The following is a 15,099-nucleotide window of genomic DNA, read 5'->3' on the forward strand; positions in this document are numbered from 1 at the left end:
AAACTTTTAGCTCGGCAGCTAATTCCTCCACTGGCATGTCGTACAGACCTCTGACGACGATTTTGTACGGCTTATCCATGGCGACATCATGGGTAAAGTACTCCGCCTCGTTTTCGGTCAAGTAATCCTTGACCAGTTGATAGTGCTGCCTGGATTGCACCAGCACCTTAAATCCGTCCTGACACAGACGAATGTTGCCTAGGACTTTCCCAGACTTGATGAGTTCAACCAGCCCCGCTCGAAAGTCGATCGTTGCTGCTGATTGCCGCACATAAAAAGGAGGCAGTTTCTCCTTTCGCTGTTTCACTTCATTCTCCTTTGCTTCCGCTACCTGGTCCTCGTCAGGCAGTCCAGCGAACTTGTTGTTCTTCAATAGCTGCTCCTCGTGCGACGAAGAGTTCTCCTCCTCCTCATCCATCGGTACAGTACCGTCGCTCTTTTTCGTCTTTTTGCTGTTCGATGTCACTTCCAAAAGCACCTTCCTTTTGGAAATCCCGGTTTTTGGCCATCAGTTGAGGCCTCAACCTTCCTTTTGGAAATTCCCACTTTTTTGCCTGCTTGAGCCGCAGGTAGGGCAATATTGCCGGCGTTTTGCGCCGGGACGCGACGAGTCATGTTGATTCAGACAACCTTCACCAACGAATGCTCGGATAACAATCTAATAAGCACCTTTTTTTTTCGCGAGCACACGAGAGTTGGGAGATCTGCATAAACAACTCTAGTAACGGCGTAGCGGCCAAAGATCGTGCGATTGGCGAAAAGGGCGAGCTCGCGCACACACGTGGGGGATGTGACCAAATCTGGAGTTGGTTCGTGAAATGATAGCTGGTGGAATCTGGAATGGAACTCCTACGAGGCGACGAGGACTGGCGCATCTATATGTGCCGATATCGGAGAGCAGCAGCAGCAAATGCGGAATGGGACTCACTGGGAGTCACGATTTCCAGCTAAACTCCAAAGTAAACGTGGCACGAACATGGAATTAACAAATTGACTATGGGATGCAGACAGAATAACAGGAAAATCTATCAAGGCAATGGATGGAGTTTTCGTGAGGTTCGTGAGTAAGTTCCGGATAGAATAAATTAGTTATTATATATATAAAAAATTTCGACGGTTTTGTTCGAACGCGAATCAGTTCAAAAAGGAGCGTTGGATTGAGGTACTTTTTGTTGCGTTGGGTTCGTATAAGCCCAAGGAAGGTTCTTAAGATAACTAATTGACACTTTGGCCACTCTGGAACCGATTCCGGAGCATCGGCAAATTGTATGGAGAAAGTTACGTAAAATCATATTTTGATCACAGGAGGCTGAATAAGCAAAAAATCAAAAAACGTCAACAAACGAAAAAAGGGCAGAACGAAGTTTGTCGGGTAAGGCTTGTTAGTTATATTTGAATTTACGAAAGAGTTATGCCTACTTTAAAGAAAACTAAACTCGATTTAAATCGATTTGGGAAATTCGCTACCGTTTCCTGGATATTGCAATACACACTTGTGATATATATAGATCAATTTGTCATCAAAAAGAATGTGCTGTTTTGTTTTTTTTTTTAATTTTTTTTTATGTGTTTAAGGGGACTAAAAAAGGCTGCCATAGTGCGTGATGGTGCTAAACCTGGTTCAGGTGATATGATTTTTTGAAACCAGGATAAATCATTCTCAAAGCAAATTTGTAATCAAAAACTTTTTTTTTAAATGTACCGTTTCCATGTTATAGCTACTTTTGGGTATAAAAATGATATTTTTAAATGATTTAAATGATATTCTGTCGTGAAACTACTAACTTTTTCTGTAATTCTTGAACGACGAAAAAGCCTACTTTTCTGTACCAAAAATAATAGAATCGAATAGTAATACTTTTCAAAATAAATGCTGACAAGTTCTGAAATGGATGCTGAAAAGTTGAACTTTTCAGCACTTGTTCTGAAAATCAATACTTTTCAACTTTATTTTATTTTTAATCGATTGATTGACAACACACATGAACATTTGACACTTTTCGGAATTGCAAAAAATGTTTTTTTGCAATTCCGCTGTGAAACTGTTAACCCTCTACAACCTAACCCCGCCTCTAGACGGGCTTCAATCCAAAAAATCGCCAAAAATCCATTTTCCAACCGATTTTTGATCTTTAAAAAGCATTGGAAAGAAGAACTCTTAAAATTTTAGAAAATTTCAGGGTTGGGAGTTTAACTTGTTTTATGTGACTTAGCCAGTGTTTTTAAAAAATTCATTTTTTTAGGGGTCAACTTTGGCTGTGTTTTTTACTAACATTTCCTATACTTTCAGTAAAAAGAAGCATGCAGTAATTTTTGTAGTGTCCCAGACTATTTTTGTAGTGTCCTAGACTATGGAGGCAAAAAAATAAAAAAATATAAAAATTTAAATAACAAGCCATATTCTTCAAATTTGAATGAAAAAAGTGTTTTAAAATGCATTTTACACTAGTTCAGTTGTTTTGCAATCTCTAGTTTTCAAAAAATCCTAGATCTGACGAAAATAAAAATTGTATCGAAAAAAAAGATTTTACATCGAAAATTTTCAAAAAAAAATATGATTTTTTAATAAACCCAAACATGCTAAAAATGATTTTAAACGCAGAAGAATGTATTTTAATTTGTTTTAAGCTGGTTGCACTTGAATTTTCATTGAAATTTTGAAGTTTATTGTAAAAATTTTTTTTTTTGCCCCCTGATTTTTCGGGCCAATTTTGAAGGGGGGGGGGTGACAAAAACTTTTAAAAATATTTGTACCAGCCTAATAACAGAATGGAAAATTTATACCTTTCAATACCAGTGCTGAAAAGTTCTACTTTTCAGCTCTGTAATAGGTGCTGAAAAATTGAACTTTTCAACACTAGTATCGAAAAGTAAGATTTTCAATATTTGTTGGTTTTGAACGGTGAATTTACTAAACACATGAATGTTAAACAGAAAATTTCATTCTAGAAACTTTTTTTGGAATTGCAAAAAATGTTGTTAGCAGCTCGTTGCCAAACTTGTTTTTTTTTTCAGCACTCATCGTATTTACCCAACACGGTAAACCTCGTTGGATGAATGTACGACTCGTGCTGAAAAAAATCTTCCTTTTGCAACTTATTGCATAAACTACTATTTTGAAAAGCTTTGAAAATTTCCTAGGTCAATTAGTTTCTGAGATACAGCCTCACTAAGAATTCGATTCGAGTTATCTATTAGCTTGTAATTTTCAACTGACGATATCTCAGAAACAATTGGTCCGATTTTGAAAAATAAACTTTTGTGAAATTTTCTGATCTTTTCAAGTCTGTTCTAACCGAAACCAACCAGAAAAAAAAACAAAATATTGTGTTCCAACATGGTTAAAACTGCTGTCAAAATTCGCCCCATGTGTATCGATTGACCCCAGTTTACGGTAGTGAATTTTAGAAAAATAATCTATTTTTAAACCTTTTCAAAAATAAAGCTTGATTATAAAATTCTAAAATCTCGAAAAAAAATTCAACTTGTAGAGAACTACTTAAAGTCTTTGTTCTATTAAAAGTACGTACACTGCCCCTGATCGCATAAATGTCCGATATGCATTTTCATCGCTTTTGAGTTATTGATGCAGTTTGGTTCAAAATCGTGTGCTCTTTCAAAAGAGCATACAGCATCCAGTATTTTGTTCTAGAAATCAGGAGGAAACTCAGTTTCCGCGAAAACTTAACACGTAGTCTTCAAATGATTTTTTTTCTCAGTTTGCTGTTTCTGCATATGGGACATATATGTGAACATGGGCAGTACAGTACTTAGTCGGCAACTGGGCTGACAGCACGAGGAGTTCATCAATGCAAAATGTGGTTTAATAAAAATAGCAATTTTAAAATAATTTAAAAATATTTCCTGAGTTACCTTCTACATTTCCTTCAGCTGTGACATTAACATAATTATTATTTATTTGTTGAAATTGATTTTTCATCCGTTTTCCCCTCGGTAATTTCACTTTATTTGCTACTAACAGCTCAGTTAAACAACACTCAGTTACCGAACAAATTAATAGTTAACAATAGTTAAAAAAAAAGCAATAAAAAATATTAATCCTAATTAATAATTATTATCTTTTGCCTCTGTTTTTTTTTGCAGGAAGGAGACAAAGAGTTCAAATAAAATTGAAAATGGGGCCGTCTTTGGTCGTATTTTAAAGAAATACCCACTTCTTATTATGTCAAAATTAGTAAGCATTAATTTTCAGATTATGATTTGGCAAGTTTTGTTGCGAATTTAAAGCTAATGTTATAAGTTTATTTAACAAAAAATAAAAATAAAAAAAATACTAAAAAAAAACGTTAACTGTAAATATATAAAAAACAGTAAATATTAAAAAAAATCAAATAGACAAACAATAATGAATGACTTGGGAAAAATACAAGTGTTGAAACAAAATTTGGTTGTGATAATGTTTTTTTTGTGAACAAGCCTGGGAATTGTTCCTGTCCGAAAGTATAGAGTAATCTCCATCATAATTCGACTAACCTTTCCGGCTTTCCGAACTGAAAGCATGCGATTAGTCCAACTAATAATCATCGGTTGATTGACATATCGGAGATACTTGCCACGGGCAGCCATAATTTATTCAGCGGCAGGTGTCCGCGTTCAATTGACTTCGTGTTACTGATCTTTAGAAACTTTAGTTGTTCAATTCGAGCAGCTGTCCGAGTTTCTGAGCTCGTCACATTACTGGAATTTCCGTGGTTGCAGTTTAATTTAGGTTTCGTAACTATTCGATTCTGTTGTATAACAATCTGAAAGTCAAACTATCGATTAAGTGGAGACTTACGATTCCTACAAATCTGAAGCATTCCATTCCAGTGTGAATTGAAGGTGTAATTTGCGGTGACTCTACAAAAACAGTCAAATCCTCCGTAGTCATTCCAACTTCGATTCGACCGAAACCGGTCTCTTTGTTACAACTCTTACCACATCCCATGTGTATGTGTGATCGTGGTGCGCGGGCATTTGCCACTCCATGCGTGTAGCAAAACACCAACGAAATCTGTGCTCTTCATCGTCATCAACCAAGCTGTCCGAAAGTGTCTAGTAATTGTTCAGAAGAGGGGAAAAACAGCAACAGCAAAAACTCTTAAGAAGTTCATACGAAACGGTTTCGGTTGTGGAATCGCCAGACACAAAGAGTTGCTCAGAATTGGCCGGCTTGTGGTTCCAGGTCGTTGCGTTCAGCAAACCGGTGGGGACCCTGAAGCCATTAAGGGTTAATTCAAACGTCTAGATCGCTCGTATGCGATGATGTCCGTAAATTTACTTTAAACGATTGTTCTTAGAAATTAAACTCGTTTTGACAAACATACTCACGTACTTTCCATCATCATTTTTATTACAGCTCGCCCTGGGAAAAGGATATTCAAATTTGCTGTTACTACATGTTCTGAAGCGCCGTCCGGTTCCAAGCCACGGGGAAGACACGTCGCAGGAATAAATATTTGCCCTCCGCCACAACCGGCAGGACCGCCTCGCAGCAGACGGAGGAAGAGGCACCTTCAAAAGTGGCAAGATGTCAGACGACGATAAAGAGTCCTCTGTACGGGTTGCCGTCAGGTAAGAAGTACAAACTATCTACAAAGTTTAAGTTAGTAATGTTGAGGTTATGTTTGACTCCGGGACCTAGCAATCTCTGCGCGTACGTTACGTACCCATTAGTATGCAGAACGTCACGATCCTCATAATTTATTTAATATTTTTATTGTTTTACAAGCGTCGTCGCTCGGCACCAACCAATCTTTCCACGTACATCCCGTTCTTTCCACACTCTCTCTCTCACACATTTCCCAAGAATCACGACCGCTTCCGGAGCATGTCTACACCGGCGGTTTCGGGGTATGTTCTCTGCTGGATCTCCCCTCTAACCCTAACCAACAGGTAGTGTGCGTACAGTATGAGACCGGCCTTTTCCCCGGTAGAGAAGAGAACCGTGTTTGTTGACATTCACGCGCTGTCGGTTCTTCGTTTTTTTTTGACGTACGAACCAGAGTGTTGTTTAGCTTCGCTAGTAAATATGTACTTTATCATGCTATAGTGCAGTGTTGAGGATGATACTTTTATTTTTAAACACTGACAACGAAAACGGACACAGTGTTCCCTCTATCAACTCGGGGAGTGCAACAGCAAAGTGGTGCAGCGTTGTTTAAGTTGCGACGACCCTGCCATTCACAAATTGAAACGAACTTCTGGCTTCGTTGAACAGGAACGCCGTAAATTGGTGATTCATGTCGGGGCTGTTGTGTGTAGACAGACATCCTAAGTCGACACACGACTTGGGAAGTTTTTATCTGATTTATCAACAAATCTGTGCGGTTTGTCAATATTGACTTGACATGAGCAGTTCTCTACGGAATCGGTCTTTTTTCTTTAATTTTATTTTTTGTATTTTTTAATCCGGCTGAAACTTTTTTGGTGCCTTCGGTATGCCCAAAGAAGCCATTTTGCATCATTAGTTTGTCCATATAATTTTCCATACAAATTTGGCAGCTATCCATACAAAAATGATATGTGAAAATTCAAAAATCTGTATCTTTTGAAGGAGTTTTTTGATCGAGTTGGTGTCTTCGGCAAAGTTGTAGGTATGAATATGGACTACACTGAAAAAAATGCTACACGGTAAAAAAATTTTTGGTGATTTTTTATTTATTTTTTTGTCACTAAAACTTGATTTGCAAAAAAACACTATTTTTATTTTTTTTTATTTTTTGATATGTTTTAGAGGACATAAAATGCCAACTTTTCAGAAATTTCCAGAATGGGCAAAAAATCTTTGACCGAGTTATGATTTTTTGAATCAATACAGATTTTTTCAAAAAATCGAAATATTGGACGCAAAAATTTTTCAACTTCATTTTTCGATGTAAAATCGAATTTGCAATCAAAAAGTACTTTAGTGAATTTTTGATAAAGTGCACCGTTTTCAAGTTATAACCATTTTTAGGTAACTTTTTTGAAAATAGTCGCAGTTTTTCATTTTTAAAAATTAGTGCCCATGTTTGCCCACCTTTGAAAAAAATATTTTTGAAAAGCTGAGAAAATTCTCTATATTTTGCTTTATTGAACTTTGTTGATACGACCCATAGTTGCTGAGATATTGCCATGCAAAGGCTAAAAAACAGGATAATTGATGTTTTCCAAGTCTCATCCAAACAACCCGCCATTTTCTAATGTCGATATTTCAGCAACTATAAATCCGATTTACAATAATAAAACATGAAACATTCGTGAAATTTTCCGATCTTTTCGAAAAAAAAAATATTTTCAAAAATTTAAAATCAAGACTTACATTTCAAATGGGTGTAATATTGAATGTTTGGCCCGTTTGAAATGTTAGTCTTGATTTTAAATTTTTGAAAATATTTTTTTCGAAAAGATCGGAAAATTTCACGAATGTTTCATGTTTTAACATTGTAAATCGGATTTATAGTTGCTGAGATATCTACATTAGAAAATGGCGGGTTGTTTGGGTGAGACTTGGAAAACATCAATTTTCCTGTTTTTTAGCCTTTGCACGGCAATATCTCAGCAACTATGGGTCGTATCAACAAAGTTCAATAAAGCAAAATATAGAGAATTATCTCAGCTTTTCAAAAATATTTTTCAAAGTGGGCAAACATGGGCACTAATTTTTAAAAATGAAAAACTGAGACTATTTTCAAAAAAGTTACCTAAAAATGGTTATAACTTGAAAACGGTGTACTTTATAAAAAATTCACTAATAGTAGTTTATGCAACAAGTTGCAAAAAGAGGATTTTTTCAGCACGAGTTGTACATTTATCCAACGAGGTTCACCGAGTTGGATAAATACGAAGAGTGCTGAAAAAATCAAGTTTTGCAACGAGTTCCATACAACATTTTTTGCAATTCCGAAAAACACCCATTGAGTGAAATTTTATGTCAAATTTTCATGTATTTTGTTAATAAATCGTTTGAATCAAAAAAATGTTGAAAAGTGTTACTTTTCGAAACAAGTGCTGAAAAGTTCAACTTTTCAGCACCCATTTGAGTGCTGAAAAGTATAACTTTTCAGCATTTATTTTGAAAAGTGTTGCTATTCGATTCTGTTATTTTTGGTACAGAAAAGTAGGCTATTTCGTCGTTCCAGAATGACAGGAAAAGTAAGTAGTTTCACGACGGAATTGCAAAAAGTACTTTTTGATTGCAAATTCGATTTTACATCGAAAAATGAAGTTGAAAAATTTTTGCGACCAATATTTCGATTTTTTGAAAAAATCTGTATTGATTCAAAAAATCATAACTCGGTCAAAGATTTTTTGCCCATTCTGGAAATTTCTGAAAAGTTGGCATTTTATGTCCTCTAAAACATATCAAAAAATAAAAAAAATTAAAAATAGTGTTTTTTTGCAAATCAAGTTTTAGTGACAAAAAGTTAAATTAAAAATCACCAAAAAATTTTTTACCGTGTATCATTTTTTTTCAGTGTAGTCCATATCCATACCTACAACTTTGCCCAAGACACCAAATCGATCAAAAAATTCCTTCAAAAGATACAGATTTTTGAATTTTCACATATCATTTTTGTATGGACAGCTGCCAAATTTGTATGGAAAATTATATGGACAAACTAATGATGCAAAATGGCTTCTTTGGGCATACCGAAGACACCAAAAAAGTTTCAGCCGGATTAAAAAATACAAAAAAAATCGAATGACCGAAATCTCAGAGAATTGCTCACATATTTTTAAATCACACTGGTGTACATTAGAAGAAAAAACTGCTTGTAAATTTTTAAGAAGCTCGATCATTTATTTTGTAATTTAAATTTAGCTGAAACTTGCATATCGTCGGGATTATTGGGATGTAACAAAACGGGTCAGTTTTGCGGGCATTTCAGGGCATGATTGTTTGCGACAGGACTTGGCGTTTTGACTTTGAAGTTTATATGGGATTTAACCCGTAAACCTGTGCGTTTTGATTTTTGCCAGTTTTGAGACGCTTAACGTTTTTTTCATTTTTCAAAAACCTCACGAGCTCATAGTTTGTGTTTCAGAGAACAACTTTTCCGAAGAGTGCGAAAAGATTCGTCAACTATAAAGATTGTTGCAGAATTTATAACACCGACGCTGAAAACTTCAAAATTTTCTTCAATTTTGAAGGGTTGATTTTACGAGAGGTAATTTTCAGTAACACACACACACAAGTGTCTTCGGCAAATTCTTGTAGGAAATTCAATTTCCTACAACGTTGCCAAAGGGTGCAAAAAGTTCCGAGAGATCACAAATTAAGCTGTCAGTTTGCTTTATTGTACATAGGAAACCTATGGCGTATTGGTTGTTTTGAAAAAGTAAAATATGAGATATGCCTTAGAAAACAAATTACAAAAAAATGATAGAAGGTATCACTCAAACCACGTTAATTACAATTGAATCCCAAAATTCGATCTCATTCCTGAGATATTCAATAAAAACCGAAAAAAATGTCGCTCACCATATTAAAGAAGTTTCATTCTTGTCATGCAATTTGACACACCCTGGGAATTGCTGTAAATGCGACAACTGGCCAAAGGTGTATAGAGTTTCTATATATAGTTTCTTTTTATCTTTTTATCTCTATAGAGTTTCTTTTAATCGATATTTCCTGCATGATTTCTTCAATTTTCCTTGCGATCTTTTGATAAAAATCTTTCATCGCTGCTGAAATATTTAATTAAGATAGTTCGTAAATCTTACTATAATTCGCTAAAACGATTAAAAAATGTACCTATTTGAGATTAACTTCCGAATTATTTAAAAATAATCAAGCATACCTTTTCAAACAAATGAATCACTTCCTACGCAACATTGTCACCCACGTAACATTTTGTTGATCTTTGAGGCGAACATAAACAATTCTCAGCGTGCCGCGTTGCTTCTTTCTGGTAGAAGATAGGAGGCCGTTTTGTGTGACACCTTCCAAAACTTGCAACACTGCATTTTTAAGCTCGCCGGCGGCACAGCATGACAGACAATCTGTCCGCGAGTCATCAGAATGTTTTAGTTGCCTAGAAGTGGCCACCAACTAACGATTTGATGGATACTTTCAATCCCGGGTCACCAGATTTTTTGTACGAAACATTTTGGTCTAAAAATAAAAGATTTACACTCACGCAATGTGGTTGAGGTTAAAGTCCATCGGAGATAAAGATTCACAGCTGACTGCCAAAATTGAAGAGCAAAAAAAAAGTGCATGAGATTCATGCGTCGTTTGTTTTCAAACTTTTCACTACAGACATTCTGCAGGTTTTTTATTCTGTCGAAAATCAGCCAGGAAAAGTTTTTTTATTGGAAAACTATTTTATTCCAATTAGTAATATTTCCAAATTTAGCCTTGCTCATTAGATCACGCTTCAAGTTCTGACGAGCTTACCGGACTTTGGTGCTAATTTCACACGTCAATAGCAAACCGATCATTTGTGGATTTTTCTCACACGTGAGATTTTTTTTCCACGCGTTGCTATTTCGCAGTTTCTGCGTCCAATATTTAACAAACCTCGCCGTAGTCGTCGTTGTGTCATCTGGGCGCGAATGTCAAGCAATCTGTTTATTTGCAGCGGTTCACCTTCACTTGGAGAGTGGAGTTGGGTGGTTTGCCGCGGGTTGTTTACTTAAAATATTTGCACTGGCTGGGTGGCTGCCGATACTAACTATCGGTAGTATTTTATGACAAGATCTCGTACCAGATACGGCGCCGATGCACGTTTGCGATATGAGAAGAAGGAGGACAATACTACCGGGGTGACAACCAGAAATGGAAAAATACGGCGCGCGACCTTGGCATTGGATTGGAAACGTGATTGGGCGATTTGACACTTTTTCGGAGAAAATGACCATGCGCGAGCGTTGACTTCTTGGGAGCCATAGATGGATAGATGTGACAAATTTGCATTTTAAAAGAGAGAACTACCGCCACTTCTTGGGGAATTTTGAAACTACATCTCTTTTTTAAGTGAGTTCAAGTCCCAAAGGTGAAGGAGATCATACCCAAACAAAAAGTTGAGTATTTCATCTGTTAATCTGTGTTTGTTTCCCCCCTTTCACGGTCATGTGGAAACAGTATTGTCTGTTTGCAGAGCACTTGATGATTTGCGCAAGTGTTTTGTTTGAAGTTATTTCGGTTATTTGTTTCGAGATGTTTACCCGCGCTCATCAAACAGCCTTGCCTGAATGTTGGTTTTGGCCGGAAAGAAGAAGCCGCAGCGCGCGTATTTGTGAGCACGTCACGATTTTTGACTAATTTTCCAATTACACCCCTTTTCCGTGCGTTGTTTCTCAACGACTTTTCGAAAATGTAAGCAAAAGTAATGGTAGTGGTGCATTGTTTCATGAGCGAAAGTCAACAACCCGGTTTGGGATGACGATTCTCCGCAGCAGTGAAAGTGGTCTTGCTGTGTTGTGTGTGTTTTTCAATCATTTCGATGCAATCGGTGCAACGTCTTGAGGCAGGGCAGCAGATGACAAACGAGTTGCATTGATATGTAACCGAGATTAGTGGTTTTCCCACCGCTATTTAGTTTCTGTTACTGTTGCGGTGGAATTGTAAGTGCATTTGCCACAAACGCTTCCAATTACTGGTTGTTGTTTCGTGTAGCGGAGATTGTAGAAAAAATGATGAAGTGGAATTAATCAGTTGTAGCTGGTTGCATCAATTCCTGTAATTAAAGCTGTAGATAGATAGTGAAAAAATAAATTTGACTATGACAATCGTTGAATCGAACATTTTAGTAAAATCTTCAAAAAATCTTCGCTGTGGTGGACTACGATAGTCCAGCTCGGAGTTGGACGGAATTTTAGTTTAAATTTTATGATCTACATATGGGTCATTCCAGGTCAACTGAGTACACTTTTGGACTCGACCTTCACCGATTTGGACCAAACTTGGAGGGAACGTTTATCTATCGATATTTAACAGAAATCCCAAGTTTGGTGCTAATTGGACCATCCCTCTATTTTTGGCACCGCCCTCTTTTTAGGCGATTTTCAAAAAAACTTTTTTTTCTTTTAATCATAACTTTGCAACTATTTGAGCAAAATACTTTCTACAGGTTGCATTTCATAGAAAATTGTCCAAGGAATTCAATAAAAATAAAATGTTAACCCTTAAATGACCACTAATATTATATTTTAACGTTTTAAGTATAAAAATTCAGTTTTGACCAATTGCTTATACTTTTATTTGTTTTATTTTATCACCATCGTGTTCCCCGGACAATTTTACATAAAAATCAATGTAGACTTCAAACTAAAATGAACTATTGACGAGATACAGCGATTTTACTGAAAAAAGTTTGATTTTGCGCAGCACTCGGAAGTTCATGGTGTACTTTTCAACAAAAAGGAATGAATCTCGCATAATTCGGTTTTTATATGTGAGAAACTTATTTCGGTTTTGAATTCATAGGACAGAGTGCAGTGCAAAATCAAATTTTTTTCAGTAAAATCGCTGTATCTCGCCAAAAGTTCATTTTAGTTTGAAGTCTATATTGATTATTATGTAAAATTGTCCGGGGAACACGATGGCGATAAAATAAAAAAAATAAAAATATAATCAATTGGTCAAAACTTAATTTTTATACTCAAAACGTTAAAATATAATATTAGTGGGCATTTAAGGGTTAACATTTTATTTTTATTGAATTCCTTGGACAATTTTCTATAAAATGCAACCTGTAGAAAGTCCTTTGCTCAAATAGTTCCTAAGTTATGATTAAAAGAAAAAAAAAGTTTTTTTGAAAATCGACTAAAAAGAGGGCGGTGCCAAAAATAGAGGGATGGTCCAATCAGCACCAAACTTGGGATTTCTGTTAACTATCGATAGATAAACGTTCCCTCCAAGTTTGGTCCAAATCGGTGAAGGTCGAGTCCAAAAGTGTACTCAGTTGACCTGGAATTACCCATATTAATATTAGGCTGGCCCAAAAAAAAAAAAACGCTTATGTTTCTTGATCTCAACTAAAGAAACAGGGGACATCGATACAAAATATCTACTAACTAAATAATAGCAATTATATGCAAAGCTAAATCAACAACCAGTTTAGGAAAGCCTCGAACAAGCAGTCTTCAGCAGTCGATTCAGAAGTAATATCAGTGCTCAGTAGTAAGCTTATGGGTATTAGAGATATTAAACTAAATGACTGGTATTTTGCAAGTCGTGATGCCCGAGACTTCTGCCTCTCAGATATTGACAATAAGAGGGTTGTTAGCAACTAATCAATGTATTTTGTTAGATCTTCTTCAATTGATATTTATTTGTACTCTAGGTCAAATATGTGTTTTGCCCGCTTTCGTCGCATTCTGTTTTAAAATTTGAAACAAACCAATGAAGAGCAAGGCGATACTTGATATTTTCGTATCACATAACTAAAATTCAAGACCAATGCCGTCGTTAGCATGATTCAGTGCTGCCGAAATAACGCATTGAGCGCCGGTCTTTTAAAAATAGATCACCACAGAGCGCACAGAGCGACGATGTTCTTGAAAGCGGAGACAAGAGCTAAACATCAACATACGCTCGGGGGCTCACAAAATTACATTACGCGTTTTACTAAAGAGATATGACTATTTTTGTGTTGTCCCAGAGCACCAATCTGTCTCTGCTTTTTGACTCGGCAGGGTCGCGACGGCTCGCACATGAAGGTGACATAACAAAGAGAGGAGGACTCTGAGGACACTCGCTGTTGCTGCTGGTGGTGTAGCGGCTGTGTGACAAATTGTGTCACCAAAATACGCTGTTTCACTCACTTTATTTATTGCCTCAATGGGCATACTTTGGGCAAGAGTAAAATTTCAGTACTGTTGTAATACTCCAATTACCCGCGGCGTTCCTCATTCGTCCCCCAATTGAAGGTCATTAACACTTGGCGCGCAAACGCTGCATAAATTTTAAACGAATTGTTTTGTGTACATCAAGCTGTAGACTACGACATCGCCTGCACATGACAGGTCCAGACCGCCGTGCGTCGGCGCGAATTGAGCGCAATGAACTATCCGTGGTGCATAAATCTGTCGCTGATTTCCAGTCTCAAATCGCAATACAATGCGGCATTCGCGCGCCCAGTTTAGGAACGCAAAGTATTTCGAGCAGCAGCCAACGCACGTTCTCGAGATTTTCGTCTGTATATTAATATTGAAATATCCGGACTAGAGCGGTTGCCCAGAGCTTTGCTGGATCGTTAATATTTCAAATTAGGAGCAGAAATGATATCACCGCCGCCGGTAGCCATCAGTGTCGCACGTCGACGGTCGACTTTTGATTTGCCACCGGATCGTGCTGACGCCGAGGAGATCCAATCTGAACTGTTCCTCTGAGGAAGGCGCTGTCTTATTTTTTCAAACCTTGATGTGGACACTTTTTCATGTCTACAATTTGGTGAGAACTTTTTACACCTCTTTCCGAATTCAGCATTTTGTTCATCCTTAACTTTGTGATGATGTTCCTTATGACCAAAGAAACCATTTTACATCATTCATTCGTCTATACAAACTTGACAGCCGGCCATACAAAAGAGATATGAGCAGAATTTCGCAAAAAATCTTTTCCATATGTCTAGGGCCAGTGATTTTTAACGGCAAAAAAAAAATGAAATGTTGCGGCATGTCGATCACAAAACATTGGAATTTCATGGTGATCTGAAATCTACATAAAATTAACGCAACAATGTGTTATTTTATAAAAAATGTGTACAGTATAGTTACTGTAAAAGTAAGCAGTAGTTCAAGATACAAAAACATAAACACATGACACAAAATATTCAATGCAAAAAAAAACATAGAAATTTTTCAACTTTCAAATTTCGTTGAATATACATCTGCTGAACTTAAGATACAGCTATCTTTTTATTGAGATTTAAGAAAATAATTTTGCTAAAATATCTTCAAATCAAAGCACATCCTAAACAAAAGATTCACCAGAAGTATACAATCAATTAGAAATAAAATTGTATTTGCTGTCATTGTTTTTTTATACTACAAATTTACAATACAGTACATCTAGGTTTTCTATAAAACCCACGTTTTAAATACCTGAGCAAAAAGTAAGTTTGATCCACGAGAACAAAAAATACGAATTTCCTTACATTTTTGGCA

General features: G+C 36.4%; 1 protein-coding gene across 12 annotated transcripts in view; it reads left to right on the plus strand.

The window, feature by feature from the left end:
- LOC6031957 (kinesin-like protein KIF21B) overlaps positions 1-15,099 on the plus strand; it is a 115,466-nt gene that overhangs the window by 24,424 nt on the left and 75,943 nt on the right. For all 12 annotated transcript variants that reach the window (XM_038251964.1, XM_038251959.1, XM_038251957.1 and 9 more), the window contains exon 3: positions 5,360-5,574. In XM_038251964.1, coding sequence (XP_038107892.1) covers positions 5,531-5,574 — 44 coding nt within the window. In that variant the 5' untranslated portion in view covers positions 5,360-5,530. The remainder of the gene's footprint in view (positions 1-5,359; positions 5,575-15,099) is intronic.

The sequence above is a fragment of the Culex quinquefasciatus genome, chromosome 2 (genome assembly GCF_015732765.1).
Source record: "Culex quinquefasciatus strain JHB chromosome 2, VPISU_Cqui_1.0_pri_paternal, whole genome shotgun sequence".
Taxonomy (NCBI): Eukaryota; Metazoa; Arthropoda; class Insecta; order Diptera; family Culicidae; genus Culex; species Culex quinquefasciatus.